The sequence below is a fragment of the Melitaea cinxia genome, chromosome 8, assembly GCF_905220565.1.
Source record: "Melitaea cinxia chromosome 8, ilMelCinx1.1, whole genome shotgun sequence".
Lineage (NCBI taxonomy): Eukaryota > Metazoa > Arthropoda > Insecta > Lepidoptera > Nymphalidae > Melitaea > Melitaea cinxia.
In genome coordinates, this window is record NC_059401.1 from 10,101,110 (window position 1) to 10,121,537 (window position 20,428).

A 20,428-nucleotide genomic window follows, 5' to 3' on the forward strand; every position below is an offset into this window, starting at 1 on the left:
TATGCATTTGATCATATCATGATCTTAAGCAAAGCATTAAGCTTGTGCATGACCCAACAAAGGTTTGTGAATTGGTACGACTAAAAAAAAAGCTCGCAGGTACAGTTAGTAAACATATAAATACGTACTACACATTTTGAAATGTTAATATCAGGTATAGGTAGCAGATATTTGTAGCAAAATTTGTAATATATTACAATTAAATTTGTATTATATTACAATTAAACAAAAAAAAATATAGGTATATAATAAAAATATTACTGCATGTAGCACACAAAAAACAAAAATTTAAAAAAAAACTTAAATAAACACGAGCTTTAAGTAAATTAAACAAAATTATAAAAAAATAAATAGCACTTATTACGTTTTGCTCTCATAGATATTATAGATGAATAATTTCGATAACTAAAACAAATGACGGTATAAGTGAAATATTTCGTCATCACATCACCACCATTTTCATAACCAATAGTTATTATAGGTAATGAAATAGTTCAGTGCACAGTCAAATAGTTTAGTGTTTTGCGTATATTCAAATATTTCGTAATAAATAAATAAATAATAATAAACACTTCACACTCAACGACTCAACTCAACAAAATAATATTAATATGATTACACGTGTTTTTCTTATCATATTTCTCGTTAGTCCAGGTAAGTGTTAAATTTTTCCATTTTATGAATGAGCACGTGACTTGTTGGAACGAAGTTCCTTATTTTTTTTATTCGACGGAAATAAATTTAAATTTTGTATTGTTGTTAAGCATGAAGCATCCAAAAATTGAATGTAACTCCATTTAATACTTATTATATTATTTTTAAGTAAATAAACATGAAACATATTTTACATAACATTGATAAAAAATATCTTAAAGTAAAAGGAGAAAATATTTGATATATATTAAATACGTCAATTCTTATGACTTACTACAAAATAAACACAACCTTATTCATATTAGATTACAAATTGTAATTTACAATAAATTATTTTATTCTAAATTCTATAACACAATTTGCACCAAAACATGCGTCTGCGTAGCGCATCATGAAGGATTTGGTTGTTTGGTTCAACGAAATTGCATATCAGATATTACAGTGGTGACATCTAAAAAGCTTTTAAATGTACATTTTATCAATGTGTCAATAAAACAATGATTATGAATTAAAATTAAACGATTTTGTGATAGAACATCAAAAAATCAACATCATAACGGTACAAGCGTCATATTAGATCGTTAGTGCAGCATCGGTACACATCCCTAAGTCCCTAACACAACTGTGCATCCCTTTTGCTAAGCATTAACGATAAAAGTCTAACGAATATTCAAGGGTGTTTTGAGAGTAAAAAAATATGTACATGTTTTAGTAATGCTGAAACCACGATACGTAGAACTAGACGAAGAAGAGCAACAACTGTTTCGTGCGGCGTTCGATACGCCCTCCTACGACCACGATGAATACCAGGAAGATGAAAACATGCAACTCGGAAAACTAGACCTTCTAAAAGATGGCCTGTGGGCCATAAAAGCGAAGATAAAGGAACTGAAGGCGTTTAATAAAGCTTTGGCGGCAAATTTATTATCAACAAAATTAAAAGTTAAAGAGCTCCTTGCCCAACATTCACATGGGAAAAAGCATCAACATGAAACACCTGAAAAGAAGAAAGTCATCCATAATTATCAGGTAAATTATAATTAATATATTTTTTAAATTAACTAATTAATTATGGAAAGAAGTGTTTCCTTAACCTTTACCTTATTAGCCCTTATAACAACTTGTAGATCTATTATTAAGTATAGTCTCCAACGAAACTAAAATGTTCTCGACAAACAAATCACCGTGTGACCACGCAACCAGCATCTGACCGGAAAACCTTCACGAGAGATATGAACAAAAAAGTGTATAGGTTTAACAATATGTGACATTTAGGGGTACCTAGTCGAGTTATTGACGCAGCGAACATTCCATTTAAAATTGATGTGATACTGGAATACTGCGCTACAACCTTCCGAATATGGATTTAGATTACAAGCAATCATGATTTTTATCTGTTTCAGCCTCTTCCGATGTATGAGCCGCCAATACCACAGAACGATGAGCATCATTATCAGCATGATCCTTACTATGGATATTAATTTAGGTCAAAATTATGTAATATTAATACAAAGTTCTCTTAATTAATTTTTGTATTGAAAATTAATTATTGTAGCGAGTTATTTATTTCTTTATAGATCAGATCCTAAAAATATTTAATAACTTGTAATTGTGATTGTTTTATCAATTAAGTATTCTAATCAAAAGTATTTCAATTATAATTGTCTTCTTTATTTATTTTATCGTTCAGACCTTATACGTCATAACGTCTTTTAAGAAAGTGCATTACATAAATTAAATACTTAATTGGGAAGGTCATCGGTTGGTGTTTACTGTTGAGCAGCGTAGTTAAACGCGGCGCGCGCGCAGGGCACACGTGTACTAGAAGTGAATCGCTTTTTGATTCGTATAACGAATAGAGAACATAAGCCTCGCTTAGTTTTACACCGTGTTACAGCCTCCTGAAACCGCGTCGAAATAAAATGAGCAAAGCATAATACTTACATTTAAAACATAAACTCGAAATGATGTTTTTGTTAGTCATTGAAGTAAAAGTGGACATGTCCTTATCAATACAGTAATATCGATCAGCTGTTTATGTGCGGAAATATTTTTTCTGTAACGAAATGAGGATCAATTGTTCATGGATTATTTTTCTGGTATGAATTCAAATAGTAATTTAAAATAATATCTTAAGTCACAAATCATAACATTTACAACATCCAAATAGGTAATTGAAATAAAAAGGGTATGTAACATACATATAATAGGTATAGAAAGCCAATCATTACGCCTGATAGTGTCTTAAATCAATAAGTTAATAATTACTTAGCGTATTTATAATTATTTCATATCATATGAACAGTAAAGGTCTATCTATAGCATAAGGTCTAATTGTAAGGCAGTCTCTCCGCTCCACCCACATTACTCGCAATATAACAGCCTCATGTTAACCTTCAGTATAAACGCGTGCAGATTTAAAATGTCCGCTATACAATATAGTACGATTTTTGTTCCGATTTATTTTTAATTAGTTGTCATGGAAATTTAACTCAAGGTAGGTTATATTTTAAAGAAAATTTTGTACATAATCAGCATATAATCAGTAAATCCGAAACTATTCATTCTTGTCCTAAGTGAACTAATAAGTTATGCATATTAATTTAGCAATATAAATATAATTCACTATTAAATTGTAAAGATAAAAATTCTACTTTGTGTGACTTTTTCACACATAGTATAATTATTTTGTACGTATTGTTTGCATTAGTAACTATTTTTGTGTTAGAGGTTACTGTTGAATTAATTACCTTAATTTACAAATCATTATACAATAAAATATCTAAGAATTATTATTGCATCAATGTAATTCATTTCAACTCGGACCCTGACCCTGAGCAAGCCTGACGATAAAAGCAGACGTGTTAGAATCCAGTTTACACGCATCGCTCTATTCCTCAATTACCCACTGTTTTCACGATCACATCGTGTGAAAGTTTAATCAGACATGTCTTCAATTATGAAGATCTTAAATTCTGTCTAATGAAGACATGATTATTATTTTAACAATATTATACATAATTATTATTCAACTATGACTACGTCTATGTCTATGAGCAAATATGAGAAAATTTTCTTTGTATATGTTTTAGATATAATTCATAAAAACCGTATTATATTTAATCACAAATACCTGACAGTAACTGACATTCCGATTTAGTTCGCTGCTTCGTGTTACGAAGTCCTTCACCTAAAATAAACCTCTATGAAATGAATTATCAGTAATATCTTAGAAATAACGTTACCTACATGTTGAAGCTTTTGTACAAATTACCTATACATACATATATTACAATCAATTTGCAATATTCAAAATATACTAGGTATGTTTAAATTTTCTTTCGGGCTTCGTATTTCATTTTTTTTTTTTAAGTTTTTAATGATCACCTAGTAAATATTCTGTTTAATAGTCTTTTACATAATATGTTCTTCTAAATACTATAGGTATTTCCCTACCATACATAAATATATTATGTAATATAAGTAATAACGAGTACCTAAAACTTATTGTATTGTCTATTAATTTGTTCTATACATTTACCACATAAGGTACATGTGAAACTTAGCAAGTGACTTTATTTTATTTTATTAGATACTCCCAAGATGATTATTTTATGCCATGGCTTTACCGACGTAAACCTCCATCTCACGGGAATTTTCGGATTAAGAGTAACCTATATAATATAGTCAAGGTCTTATATTTAGTTACTTACCCGTTCTTATATTTACATACTTTACCTGCTCTACTTTTGTAATTCGCAACATGATAATTTGTTGCCTACATTACTTCTGGATAATGTAAATTTAAAATTATATAAATATCAAAAATATTTCCTCTAACCTTACCTATTTTTCATCTACATAAATTATTAGTTTATATTAATGTTTGTTACATAAATTTATTTATTTAAGTTAAGATATTTACTCGATTTTCTATTAAATAATATTTAAAGAATGTTATTCAAAATTATTCCATTGGAAGAAGATTAAAGGAATACAACTACGATTCTTTGTATTCCGTCAGTACGTCGTCATGTCACATCGTATCATGATAACTATGTAATTATCATCATCTGTAGAACCGAAACAATTAACTTTTTAGTAAAAAAATATATTAAAAAGATAAGGTAAGAAAAAATACTTCATTGATAAAACTGTTTTTAGTAATTTGTAATTAAAATGCAATTAATGATAATTTATTTACATATTTGTATGATATATTACTTCTTTTTTTTAAATATCTTTCTTTTCTTACAAACACTAAATACTATAGAGTTGCTTGCTTCTGACGAACTAAATCTAATACATAATTGTGTTTGCTCGCAAACGAAAAAAAAAACCGACTTCGTTCACATCGACAAGTAATACAACATAGATCGACGAAAAAATAGTCAAGTAACTACGCGTTATCAAAGATTACTCAAAAAGTAGTTATCAGATCTCGATAAAATTTATATGTGACTACATGATAAACCTCAGCTTTCGATTAAATTAAAAATTATCAAAATCGGTAAACCCAGTAAAAAATTATTACGGATTTTCGAAAGTTTCCCTCGATTTCTCTGGGATCCCATCATCAGATCCTGGTTTCCTTATCACGGTACCAAACTAGGGATATCTCCTTTCCAACAAAAAAAGAATTATCAAAATCGGTCCATCCAGTGGAAAGTTATGCGGTATAATACAACGTAGGTCGACGAAAAAAGCGTCAAGTAAAAACGCATTATTAGATATAACTCGAAAAGTAGTTGTTAGATCTCAAATAAATTTAAATGGGACCAATTGGCACACAACACCTTTCGATTAAAACAAAATTTGTCGAAATCGGTCTACCCGGTCAAAAGTTCTGATGTAACATACATTAAAAAAAAATAAATAAATAAATAAATAAATAAAAAAATACAGTCGAATTGAGAACCTCCTCCTTTTTTGGAAGTCGGTTAAAAAAAGTATATGAAATAGCAAAAATGCCAAACAGCTATCGAACGTGCGATGTCTGCGCTACCGTCACAATTTCCTAATTTTGATTAATGGGCTCGAGCATTATTACATAATAGATACGAGTATGTAGAGACTGAACAAGAATCAACAGGAGATATCGGGAGTCGCGTAGACTCTAAAGTATTCAAAGTGACCGTAAAAGTTTAAAACTTACCTGTATCTTATTGATTATTTTGTGTGAACTGAGACAAACAGAATAGCTACAGAGCTCTTGTATCTACACACTAGCTGGGTACCGCGGTTTCACACGCGTTAATTTGGAAAAAATAGCCTTATAGCCTTCCTCGATAAAGGGGCTATCTAACAATGGAAAAAAAATCAAATTGGACCAGTACTTCTTGAGGTTAGCGCGTTCAAACAAACAAACTCTTCAGCTTTATAATATTAATATAGATATTTACATACATCGGTGGATTAATTGTTAATCAGTTCAAATATTTTATTAATACAAGATGAGACCACTGCAATAATAAGAAATTTAGCAATAGCCGAAACGAGAGCAGTGGCAATTTTTAAAATATATACAAAAAAAATCTTCATATATTTGCTTAAAAAAGTACAAAAATACAAAAAAAAGTACGTATTAGCTCCGACACGGAGTTTACTGCTGTAAACCGATTACCGTGATATTAAGAGTAACTGCGGAGTTTCTTGCCGATTCTTTTCTACAGAATCTACATTCCGAATTCGTGGTAGCTTTACTTTTACAAAAATAATAAGCAGTTTTAAATTTTTAATTTGTAAAATAACGATTCGAAAGTGCTCATGGGGCCTATTTGAATAAAGTTGTTTTTGTTTTTGATTAAAAAAAATATAATGGTAGGAGAGAAAACGCACTACTTGTTTTTTTCATACCTCGTGTCTAATATTGCTTTTCAAGGAGTAAATTCCAAAAATTAATAAATTTAAAGAACCTATTTCATTTTTGGATAATTCATTTTCTAAGTGTGTAAAAAGTTTAAGACGGATGTAGTAGCACGGGCAGTGTATATAGTTATAAGTATACCATACCGAATGGCTATCGATTAAGAATAGCTGATACTATCTAAATTAATTTAATATAAAAAACTTAAGCTGACTGGACTCGTGTTTTGATGTAAAATTAACGTGTAAAGTTACATTACACGTTTTAAATTTAAAAAAACATACATTTTTTAAATGTGAAGTAATAAATGTCAGTGTAACATTTATTTAGAACAGCCACGAACGAGATCAAGTATTGACGAATTTTAATCCAGTTTAGGGCGTAGTAGCGTAAGTATTGGTATATCACTTCCTTGTGTTTTTGTGTAACATTTTAATAGGTGCAGTATATACTTTTTAAGATAATTACATTACTGAATGTACGTTTTTTGTTTATAAATTCAAACCTGTTTTTATTTTTAATGAACGTTTATAAAAACTATGAATCAAACTTTTAAAGAAAAATATTAACTATTTTGATTATAGATTTTTTTATTTACATATAATATAAATTACATAGTAATGCTTTGATAAATTATTTATACATACGCAGATATTTAATACAATTTTTTATTCAATATTCAAAAGAGTTTTTAGCATACCAGCTTCACATTAAACAGTGACTGTCAAACAAGTCATAAAACATACTTATATAATATGTTCACGGTTTTACAAAAGAGGACAGAAAATATGTACTTAAATAAGCTATTCTCAAGTTCGCTATCATCTTGCAATTTATTTGCATTCAAGTTTAAAATACCTCACGATCTGGTAAATCAGAACAGGTTTACTCGCCACACTGCACGCTCACACCGAACCATATTAAGTTAGTAAAGACAAAGAATAAACTAAATTAATCATAACATCATGATTTAATTTATAAATTTATTTGTCGTGACTTCACTATAGAATATTTGTATACACAAATACAACGTAGGTACAAAATAGGTACTTCATATACCTAAGTGTATACTACATAATAAGAATTATACGTTTCACTTGTTTGAAATTGAATTAAAAAAAAATATAGATCATTTATTATAAAGGAACATTAAATATGTATATTTTAAGTAGTTACTGTTTACGTATAACAATTAAAATTTTAACATTCCATTGTGGAACAACCTTCGGTTTTTATACAGACTCGATACAAGAGAAAGGCAATAATTTAAAACACGAAAACTACATCTAATTTCTAAGCTATATACAAAAAATCCATCAAATAGAAGCATAAGTTTCGGCGTGTCAAAAGCTTACGACAAACAAATAAAATTTTCTCTATGTTTTTTTTTTGTTTATATATTCTTTAAGCTCTTTAATTATTTTGTGCTGTATGTGGTTTAATTATACATTCATCTAGTTGTTTCTGTAGATGCTATTAAATGTACTTAAATATTTATATGTATTATTTATATTAGGATTTATAGCTATAAATTCACAGCTGACTATTTACAAAGCTACAATATATATTTTGAATTTAACTATCTATTTTGCCCTATTATTATTTGTGTTTGTATTTATTGGGCGTGCAATTTTAGTTCATAATGCGAATTGCTCAAACTACTTGATCTAGCTTAGGTATAAGGTTGCTCTTGCTCAACCCTGTCTTACACTATGACGTATTTAGTAACTTGCTGTTTTATTATGTACAAATAGTTTTTTTTTTAATACATAAAGTTGTTTTATTGTCTTTCTCTTAGCCGCAGATTGTAGTGACTAGGGTTTCCAGAACCGATCTGTTTTTCAGAACCAGGATTTTCGGTACTTCGTCTTAATGAATCGAAATTATTGAGTTATTCTTAAAATGCGTACCAAAACAAAACATTGAAGTAGTTATCGTTGCATTTAAAGTAATAAAAAAAAAAATAGAATTTAAAAGTAATAAATAAGTCAAAAATTAGTAAGCATCATCTGTACGGCTACCGTCACGAATTATGCATATCCATTTTTTCAGGCAACGGCAAAGTTACAAGGGATCTATTATCCTGAAGAAGATATTCTAAAAAGAGAAGTAGTATTATCACTGAGTTTTGCAAAAAATAAACTGCTTATAAATATATATAATAAATTTTAAATACATATACAGGTGTCCCAAAAAGTAGTGATAAACGGAATTCCAGAGATAGGGCACCCCTTGGGGTATCCGAATCACTCCTATGTATGTTCAGCGATTTTGCATAGTTTTCGAGTTATGGATTTTTTTATGTGTTTTTGGGAATTTTACACCTGAACAACTGTAAAATTTTCAAAAAAAAAATTAAAGACTTTTTAGAATTTTTGTTTTTGTATCTAAATAATCATGAGCTGTAGCTTCCCGCTTAAAAGATTCAGCTTCTTAACTTTGATGGAAATTGTGAAAATCTAAGTGTAAAGTGAAAATTTTACGTTTTGAGAACTATGACTTCAATTTTCCACTTAGAATTAAAAATCTAAACAGGCGATTTTATGGTTTCTAATTAGGCTTAAAAACTTTTCCAGAGTCTCAGCTTTCATAATCATAAATAAAAAGTTGTACTTAATGAGGCTACTTTTGCTAAAATTTGCCTTCAAAGACATCAAGGTGGAAAATTCTTAAAATTACCAATTTGGATAAAAAAAAATTTTTTTGTTCAATTTATTATTCCTTTAAGGTTAATTAGTCTGTTAACCAACCAAAAGATTGCAAGAAAACTAAGATCGAAGATTTAATAAACATTTGGAGGTTATTTATAATAAAACGAAAAGTAATCGTCTTAAAGTTATTTATTATAAAAAGTTTTCAATATGTCGACCTTCGTGCTCGATACATGTTCTACATCGTCTTAAAAAGTTTTCTTTGAGTCTTACGAATGCTATTCTGTTGTTTTTAATTGTTTCTTCTGCCTGTCTCAATTTTCGTCTTAACTCCGCTACGTTGCTAATGTTTTTAGCGTAAACTATTTCTTTATAATATCCCCAGACAAAGAAAGATTCAAGTCTGGGGACCGCGGCGGCCATGCAATGGCCCTCCACGGCCGATCCATCTGTCTCTAAATCTTTCTGTTTAATGTTGTCTGACTATTCTTGCAAAGTGGCATGGAGCACTATCGTTTTGGAAAATCATGCTCCTACGCGTTAACAGATCGACGTCTTCTAGTAAGACGTGTAGGTCCTTTCATCCTTTCATCTCTCGTTTATTATCGAAACGTTGATTCGACAAGAGTTTTTCCCGTCTATACAATAGAGAGATTTCTGATAAGCTGCTTTCTCTTGAGGACGTGCTATTAATCTCATCATGTGGATACCCAGTTTTCATCTCTAGTTGGTTTAACTATGAATTGCCTAATTTAAATTCCCGAAAGTACCGAAAGAACCAGGTCTGAAGTTTGATTTTCCGGTTCTTTTTGTCTCACCTAAAATCCTAACCCCCCAGTTCTGAACCCTAGTAGTGGACCCTACTTTCTGCTCCAGAGGCTATTAGATTCCCACCTCGAGTCTAGGTATAATACATGTTAATTTTTATTCGTATTATTTACACGTGCATTTAAAAAATATGTACATGGCTTTTTCTACTGGTAACCTAAAGTACATCTATTGAGGTGCCTACATTAAAACAGATGACCCTGGTTATTTTAATCACATTTGAGAAATAAATGTGAGCTCCAGGGGAGGTTCTTGTATGTGGTTGGCAAGGCGCTTGTAATGCTTTAGGCATCTGTAAGCTACAGTATCCACTTACCATCCAGCATGTTTGTTTCCCATCGTTATAGAATAATAATTGTGTTTGCTCGCAAACGAAAAAAACCGACTTCAATTACATCGACAAGTAATACAACGTAAGTAGACGAAAAAAATTAACAAACGCACTAGTCGTCACCACGATTTTCAAAGGTTTACTTCGATTTCTCGGGGATTTCACCATCAGATCCCGGTATCCTTATCATTTTTTTTTTAATGTCACTAGGTCGGCAAACAAGCGTACGGCTCACCTGATGGTAACCGATTACCGCAGCTTATAGACGCCTGCAACACCAGAAGCATCGCAAGCGCGTTACAGACCCAATCCCCAATCCCCCCAGGAGCTCTGGTCACCTTACTCACCAACAGGAACACAATACTGCTTGAAAACAGTATTATTTTACTGTGATCTTCTGTAAGGTCGAGGCACAACCCCAGTCGGGCCTGCTCCATATTTTGAGCAAGAAATTCCTGCTGTGCCCTACCTCAGTTAAATCATTAAGAATTATTAAGATCGGTTCATAAACGACGAAGTTATCCCCGATTATATATATATATATATATATATAACCTCCTCCTTAAGTCGTTCCTTTTAAGTCGGTTAAAAAATACACAGTCACACATTAATAATAAGATTTATAAGACTGAGGGTTGTTAATTACATAGAAACCTGAAGGTCGTCAAGTGCGTGCGCATAATACTAACAAATAATTAAACAATTGCATTAGGCCTGTAACAGCTGCGGTCGACACGATCATATCTAGTTACTTGCAATTTGTCAAATCATAGAATTAAGATCTAACAATAGATACTAGTATATCAAAAGTAAAACAAAATTTCAACAACCGTTCAATCCATCAATCAATTCCTCCACCACTCTTGTATTGGTGTGTTTGTTTTTGAAATGACAAATGGTAATTGAAGTTAATAACTGAGAGTAATATCAAAATTTCAAAACTGATTATCGTAAGAATAAAAAGGAATGTCGTAATTTAATGCACACGCAGACATAAATAATATTAATGTGCACTTTGCAATGCTCTAAAGCGGAATTACGACGGTCGTAAAAAGAGTTAAAAAAGAAGAATAATACCAGACAAAGAGAGAGGACGGTTTAGCGTCTGTAAGGACGCATAAGAACGGCGTGGTATGTCGAAGAACGTCGCTACATACATATAGGCATACGGACGTCGTGATGTGCCCAAGAAAGTTGTGGCATTCCTTTATGCGTCATTGGATGCCAATAGATCCTCTGTTGTGCTGTGCCGCCAATGTGCGCAAGCCTAAAAACTATCTATCTAATCTAACTATAAGCGAACTACTTAGAATATTTGCAGATTACACTGTTATTTCTTTAAATACGAAAAATATTACACCTTTTTACCGTAGAATTACATGAATAATATCGTACTTTGTTTGTACAAACATTACAGTTAACAACCGCGTATTTTTATACCTGAATTTCAAATCGTATCTTTGTCCTGATAAGTAATTACACAATTATATTACGTTTAAGGTTAAAATATATATCAAAAACTAAATGCACTGCCTTATTTAGCCGCTCATTGTTGTTACCTTGTTCTCATATTTAGTTTTTAACTTCTACTAGGTGTGCCCGCGACTTCGTCCGCGTGGAATTTAACAAAAATGTTATTTTTCAGTTATGTAAATAAATTTTTAAAATAAAAGTAGCCTAAGTTACTCCTTATTACATCAGCTATCTACCAGTGAAAGTCCCATCAAAAACGGTCCAGCCGTTTCAGAGATTAGTCGGAACTAACAGAAAAACAGACAGACAGACAAAAATTATCAATGTTTTGGTATATGTACCGTGTCGGGATATACATCCATATGCATTTAGTAAAAAGTGGTTATTTTAATATTACAAACAGACACTCCAATTTTATTTATTTGTATAGATTACAATCCTGACAACATAAAATTCTTGCTAAATATCACTGTCAAAGTTTATTTAGCTCATAAACTGATCATGTCTCGTTTATTTTACTTGATTTCGGCCTATTTTTATGTCTTCGTGTATCTTAAAATGTCATGTAACACTGGTAATTTAAAAAAAATACTATTTGTATAGTACTTGTATATGAAAAATAATCAAGTCATTATTCTTAGTTATTTTTAAACAACGGAAATTTTAACCTTGAAGGGGTGCAACAATGTGTTCGTTTACTTATGTTTTTAATTAAAAAAGAAAAGATCGCCTGCAGTTAAATAGAGACAAATAACGTTATTACTGGGGCAATTACTCAGCTCTCCGTCAATTAAATATTGCTAAAATGTACATTACGTTACAATCGGGCAATTAAAACTATGATGAATTCATCAAGCGTTCTAATCCAATGTATGTTTCTCTTCCTTCCAAAATAAAAAATATGTACCTATTACTAATATATAAGTTACTCTAAACTTTTCATGGCTAAACTAAATACCATAAATGATGAAAATTATAAAAATGAATCAATATAATAAAATAAATAAATATATATATACATGTGTTTATAATGTTATATATATATATATATATATATATATATATATATATAACATTATAAACACATGTTAGTCTGTTCCTACGGTAAGCAACTTAATGCTTGTACTGTATGTAGGTAACATCTGACTGATATAACTAATTTTGTTACGATAAGTAGATACATATAAATAATAGTTATATACAAAATAAGTACATATATCACAACCAGACTCGAGGCGGTAATCGAACCCGCAACCCCCAGAGCAATAAGGAGAGTCACTGCTATCTGCGCCAACGGGCTTGTTAAAAAAAGATTCAGTTGCCAATTTGCCAATTTAATTTTATTTCATACTCAATATCAATAGTAGTCGACAGTTTACTATGACTATGCTTACACATTTATTCGCTATTCATTACGGAACTAGTGCTAGAATAGAACACAACTCTACATACAAGGTCTGATTTATTTGAATCACACGTTATTTTATTAATAAAAGTTTAGGGCCTGTTTCACCAATTGTGGATAATGCTATTTAACGGGTGAGGATATTCAACAGATAAATGTATTTGATGTATCGTTCTATTTCACCATTGAATTTCACTGTTGAGGCGAAAAAGGTCCTAAAGCCCTATTCTACCTCCTGCTGTCAAAGTCTAACCGTTGCCTATTTGCACAATAAACTTTATTCACAACTGGTGAAACCTGCCCTTAGATAAATTGCAATAATCCTATCAATAATTCAATCTTCAGAGTCAAATTCTTTATTTAATTCAAATAACGGTCTTTAATTAATTCGTTACCGTTAACTACATTCCATACTTCATAATTATGACTACTTTAAAGGCCTATGAACTAACTCTAGCGGAACAGCAAGTTCGGATAGGTAGTAGTTACAGATACTACTTACTCTAGTACATTGTATCAAGGGTATTTGGCTACAGTCACTGCATTAATAATTCAATAGTTACAATTTGAAGTTATGAATAAAAATTACTATTGAAGTAACGCAGTTAAAAGTCAGACAGTTTTGACAGTTAATTATAAATGTAAGCTTTTTCCTCATTATTAACATTTTTTCTAAACTAAGTAAGCAATATAACTTGCTATTATTATACCTATATATTATGTATATTACTATAACTTCCGTTTGAATATAAAGGTATCTATTTTGACGAATGTAATATATGTATGAGGCGCCACATTTTTTGTAATGAAATTCCAATCCAGTTTTTTGTTAGTCTTGATTTTTGGAATAAACTTACTTACAAAATATTTTAAGCGATTTATAGTTTTACAGTGTGGGTACGACACGTTTATTTATTTATTTTTATTTATTTCTCTGTAATAATTATAAATTTTTACGAATAAGTTATTTGTCATTAAATATATATATCATATATTACTTCATATCAGTTAATTGGTTAACAAAGACAAATGGTAAGTCAAAACGATACAACTGTATAGAACGAACGACAAGATGACATAGTCACATTGTGGGCCTGTTTCACTAGATATGGATAAACGCTATTTGGCAGATGATGGTATTCAACGGATAAAAGCTTCTGATAGGTATATTATTCTTTATCATCATCGAATTCCACTATATTTGTGGCTTATTTCTGTTCGCAATTGTGGATATAAGAGTTTCTTAATTGTAGCGAAACAGGTACTAAAGGCCTAATACCACCTGCTGTTAAAGTTTATTTGTAACTTATTTGCAGGGAAAACTTTGTCTACAACTAGTAAAACAGGCTCTGTGTTTTTTTTAACAAATATTTTTAATCTATTTTAATCAACGAACGTTCCAGCTGTTATGTAACAATAACAATGGTGAAATTTACGTATGAATTTTATAGCTGCTTATTAAAGTGACTACCCTTAAGCGTTATCCACAACTGATACAGGGCATAACATGTTTTAAAAACAGTCTTCTTGTTATTACATTTTACTATTGTCTGCCTTGCTGCCTTGTGGCAAACAAGGCCGCGTCGGTCACTGACAGCCGCCCGTCATTACTACGGCTTTCTGAGAGCCATTTCCGCTCCGTTTATTGACGTTCAAGACTCGACATATTAGTTTTTGTTCTATAAAAAACTTTGTAATTACTTTTTTAGTTTGATAGAAATGACAAAGATTAAGTTATCCTACAAGAACTTACAAAGAATTAATTATTAATATATTTTTTTTACAATGTCCCACAGTCTTTTGTAACTTTCAAACATTTGTCATCACATTGTTTTGTGTATGTTACAGTATAATTTTTTCACTCCTATAAAATAACAGGCAAGCAGCCTTAAAAATGTTTAATATATACATTTTTCTACATTTAAGTATATCTATGTTGTATAACTGCCCCTTGGCGCAGTTTGTAGTGGCATTGCTTTCTGCTCCGCGGGTTTTGGGTTCGATTCCCGCCTGAGTCTATTTGTTATATCTGTATTTATATATCTATATATGTATTACTTCTATGTATATTAAAAAAAAGGTATAACATACAACTGTTACCTATAACACAAGCATTAAGTTGGTTACCATAGGAACAGATGACCGTGTGTGTATGCTATATGATAGGATATAAGATTTCGTGGAAATCTATACTAGATAAAAATGTACCTATACCATAAGAACTTAAAGCAAATCAGCCTATAATTTACCTACCTAACAAAAAAATGTTATGATGCCAATTATATGCTGCGATAATAACCAGGACTTGAGGGTTTTACGTGTTCTTCGAGGTACGGCGGGGAAACCCTCAAGGACAAACACTAAAACCAGAAACAAACCTTTTTATAAAAAGCAAATATCAATAATCAAGTCTGAATCAAACTCTTGTCGATTTCCGTTATAACAAAGAATATTTCGGTATACTTAAGTTTAAATTATTATTTCGTAAAGTTATTATTCGTGTCATTATGTATACCTACATTAGTTCCGCATTTTTTAAGTCGCATTGATAGCAGTGATAAATTTTTAAGATTACCGTAAGTGGTAGACAGGTCGCTTGTAACACAAGATTTGATTTCTATTTGACTTGGTACTGAAGCAAACTGATCGTGAAATAAATTTGGCTTTTCGATCATAATAAAGATGACAAATAAACTTGAATGACTTTATGCAAACGTATTCTTGACAGTTAAAAAGTTTAAGTTTTTCTTTCATCGCTTGTCTTATGTCCTACTAATTGCAAATACCATAAGTAAATTTGATTGCTTTAAAATAACAGTACCTACCTAAGCGTCAATCATCATCATCATCATTTCAGCCTATTGCAGTCCACTGCTGGACATAGGCCTCTGCAAGTTCTTGTGGACTCATGTGTGTTGCCCATAGTCACCACGCTGGGCAGGCGGGTTGGTGACCGCAGGGATGGCTTTGTCGCACCTAAGACGCTGCTGCCCGTCTTCAGCATGTGTATTTCAAAGCTAGCAGTTGGATGGTTATCCCGCCATCGGTCGGCTTTACAAGTTCCAAGATGTTAGTGGAACTGTGTTATCCCTTAGTCGCCTCTTACGACACCCACGGGAAGAGAGGGGGTAGCTATATTCTTTGATGCCGTAGCCACACGGAGAAGCGTTAATACTTTATAAGAATAAGAGGTTAATAGTTTATAAGAATTAGAGGAAGAACGAGGATGAAAATATGTCTAAATAATTAAAACAGATTTCCTTAATTTGTTTAATACCTACCTTTAAAATTATTTACTTGAATGTACTTAAATTATTATCAATTTCTTGTTTGAGTAATGTATATCATTCATTAAGGTGTCTTTTAGACTAATGTTGTAATTAAAATAAAATTGACATGCATCGGCAACGAAGTAATACGATAATAATAATATTAATCGTACCTAATTCTAAATATAGTAATTAAGTTACGACGTAATTAAACAATTTGAGAATAGCTAAATATATTTAGAATTGTTTTTCATATAGGTAGTTACTATTTCTGCCAAAAAATGTGAATTTTAGTTATCTGAAAAATGTTTTTAATGTTAATGTTCTAAAATGGAAGTGAGTCGTGAACCTACCAAGCGCCATGTTCATCCTAAAATTATTTTATTTATTATATTAAAATTTTTAATTTAAATGAGTTTCGCTTTTCATTATTTTTTTTATATTTTGTCATGATATGCATTAACCGGAAGGCATTACGGAATATATTTGGGCCCTGGACACTGTGGCGCACGTAAAGTAGATACTAGCCATTGTAAAACAGAACTGCGACCGCTGTGAAAATGAGATACGTTCTATCGTGCTAAAGGATCTCGCGGCATGTCTGAAATGCACCAGTAGTGTGCTGTGTGCGCTAACATATTGCAGACCCAAACTTCTCTTACTGTGCCAATATGATGTTAGTACTTAAAACCTGTAATTTTCTTCAGGTACAAATTAATTACGTCGACAATGTGGTGATAAGTTTTAAGGTAAAAAATGTTGAGATTGTGGTTCGCAATATATTAGTATGGTAGTAGTTTATATTAAGACACACAGCTCCTATCATACCTGTTATTTTTTCTAATGTTTACGCAAATTTCATTCATTATAATGAAACAACAGTCCTCCCATGACCATGGTTGCTATTAAGTACCTAACGTCGGGCATGTAAAAAACCTAATGCTATGCTTCTGCCTGTAATATCCCACCGCTGGGCATAGGCCTCTTTCACTATGTAGGAAAAGGATCAGAGCTTAATCTACCACGCTGCTCCAATGCGGGTTGGTGGATATATTCCCTACTATGAATAACGATCGCTATCAGGTGTAGGTACACGATAACAACCGGGACCGACGACTTAACGTGCTCTCCGAGGCACGGTTGGGTGACCCACAAGCACTGCACAAACACCCAGACCACGGCAAATATCTTTATCATCGCCACAAACCAGTGCTGTGACCGTTGCGCCAACGCGACGTCTAAACCTAAAATCTAATAAACCGCGATAAAATCCGAAAAAGTTGTTTCATTATACGATACCTATTATGATAATTTTTATTTCATTATTGTTTTTTTTTTTGTATTAATTAATAATACTGTATATTTTCTACGCCTGTAAATACGTCGGTAAGTACTTGGAGATGATGCTTGGGAGATCTTTCAATACACAAATGATTACACAACAAGGATACAACAACTTTTAGCCTCATTTTTCACGTTTAAGTAATATAATTGAATAAGGCTCTGTAAGTGGAACAATCTTCTGAGTCTACAAATCAAAAAACTACATTATAAAAAATTTAAATACCTTTAGAAACCTTTTTATACCTTTATTGATAAAATGATACAAGAACAAATTTAGGAGAAAAATACTATTTTTTAATTGTAGTTCGTTTTTGTTCATAATGAAACTATGCCTACTAACCGATATACGATATAATTTATACGATATACATATATATGTAAGATGTATTTATATACGTACCAATATAATACAAATTTATTAAATTAAATGTTTTTTTTTTCAGATCTTGCCATACGTGTTAGTGACTTCAGGCCCAGTGCGCAGCCACGAGAGTCACCATGCGAAACCTCAAATTAATTTTTCAAATGTACGTCAACATACATTTAATGCTCAAAATATACCAAAGTCAGACGATTCTTCGATTCGAGACGAACAAATAATATCTGTAAGAATAACGTCTTCTGTTGCTGTTGGCAGAACCAAGCCAAAAACGATTTATAAAACCTCTGATACACATAAAAATTATGAACCTTTAATTCAAACTACTACTCCTCCTATAGATGTTTTCGAAACATTCCCTCCTACTGTAGTGACTGATATAAAAACGTCTACAGTCCAGACAACAGTTTTGGAAGACGTTGACAGAACAGAATTACCACCGGGCCTTATTGGTGCTAATATAGAATTTCTGAAACAGCTACAAGCTAAAAAGGAGACGAGAGGTCTTAATAATTACGAGAGGGTACGCCCTTTTTATTTAGACGATGATGTATTTGATTCTAACCAAACGAACGATTCTATTGCCGAATCTTCTGTACACTCTGTCTTAGAAAACGATGAACTTATTAATGATGTACCTCTAGCTAGATCTGTGCCTTTATCATATTCTTCTAAAAGCTATATACAAGATCCACCGGAAAGATCGCGCGGAAATTCAAGATTGACTTCTGTGAATTTTAATGTAGTGCATGACTCACCTAAGGTACAGAATTACGACAACGACCCTGTATCTTCAACATATATAAATCCAAATCAAAATGTGAGGGAACTGCAAAAGTATTATAATCACCGTCCTCATAGTAACGTACAATTTAGTCAACCGTCGCAAATATATAGTGAACCTGCAAAGTTTTATAGTGAACCAGCTAAAATCTATAGTGAACCAGCAAAAATTTATAGTGAACCCGCTAAAATTTATAGCGAACCCTCTAAAATTTACAGTGAACCTGCAAAATTTTATAGCCCACCTGCTTCGTTAAATCTATCACCAGATTCATCTTCTGATCATGATAAGTGGCAAAAACAACCAACAACGTCTACGTATAGTACCACCGTTTTAAGCTCAACCCCGAACTCCATTACAGTACCCCCAAATCAGAATATACATGCTCAACAAAGAACCCATGAACCCGAAAAAAATTATGAAATAGATGAAAAAGTTAGTGTAATGACCGATGGAAGAGCTCATGGTGAACAACCTTCTGGGGAGGAAAATTGTAAACAAGAGAATTGTAAAGTGGGTTATGTCGTAGAAGGTCGCCAATTTAGAAAATATAGAGTTGAAGAAAGAACATCCGACGGCTTTATTGTGGGGGAATATGGTGTAGTAAGAAATGAAGATGGTGCATTAAGAGGCGTCAGGTACACTGCAGATAGCGATGCTAGTCCACGTCTCATACACGATGCGCTTATGAAGTTCCTGCAGCTTAAATAGGTAATTTTTTTGATCGAGTAATTTAGATATTTGCCATTGACAATTGCTCATTTTATTTATATAAAAACTATTATATTCGCTTTTTGATACTTAATTTTTTCACCTGTGTAATGGTGAAAAAGACTGAAAGTCAATGTGAATTCACCTGTATCCCGATTTGTACTACCGCAATAAAGTATTCCGAGTTCGAATTTCTTTTTTGTATTATTTAATCAGTACTTACCAATTATTTTTAAGTTGAGTTGATATAGACAGTTTCCTAATCGGTAACTATTGTATGTTATTTGCAGTACCCTCATCAATTGGGTTGTCTGGAAGAAATGCCTAAATAACCATAAGGCCACCCATTGTCTTCATTGTCACCACATTCTGTAACTATTTTGAAATACCTATATGTTTAATGTGTAATACGCAATTGTGTTGAACAATAAAGTATAAATAAATTAGTAATATAACTAATATTATTGTCAATTATAATACGTAATCTTCCAGAATGTAAACTCAAATCCAGACTAACAATCAGCCACGAATATAAGAGATTATTACATTAAATTACAATTTATTATTTGTCACAATTTTTTAAAATTAAATTATTTGTGTATTATTTAAAAACACAAAGAACCTGTACTTCATACGCAATAACTGCGTTTTACTCGCAAACGAATAATTGTGTTTGCTCGCAAACGAAAAAAAAAACCGACTTCAATTACATCGAAGAGTAATACAACGTAGA

The 20,428-nt window shown here is 31.6% G+C and overlaps 2 protein-coding genes across 2 annotated transcripts; both read left to right on the forward strand.

Annotated features, from left to right (window-relative positions):
* The first annotated feature begins 580 nt into the window (after positions 1–580).
* LOC123655615 lies at positions 581–2,312 on the forward strand. Its single transcript, XM_045591378.1, has 3 exons — positions 581–654; positions 1,367–1,683; positions 2,058–2,312. Exons 1-3 carry the CDS (start codon positions 612–614, stop codon positions 2,133–2,135), a joined length of 438 nt encoding a protein of 145 aa, XP_045447334.1. The 5' UTR covers positions 581–611; the 3' UTR covers positions 2,136–2,312.
* Positions 2,313–2,420: 108 nt separating this feature from the next.
* LOC123655616 lies at positions 2,421–19,886 on the forward strand. Its single transcript, XM_045591379.1, has 2 exons — positions 2,421–2,753; positions 18,265–19,886. The coding sequence occupies exons 1-2, from the start codon at positions 2,721–2,723 to the stop codon at positions 19,693–19,695; spliced, it is 1,464 nt and encodes a 487-aa protein (XP_045447335.1). The 5' UTR covers positions 2,421–2,720; the 3' UTR covers positions 19,696–19,886.
* Positions 19,887–20,428: the final 542 nt, after the last annotated feature.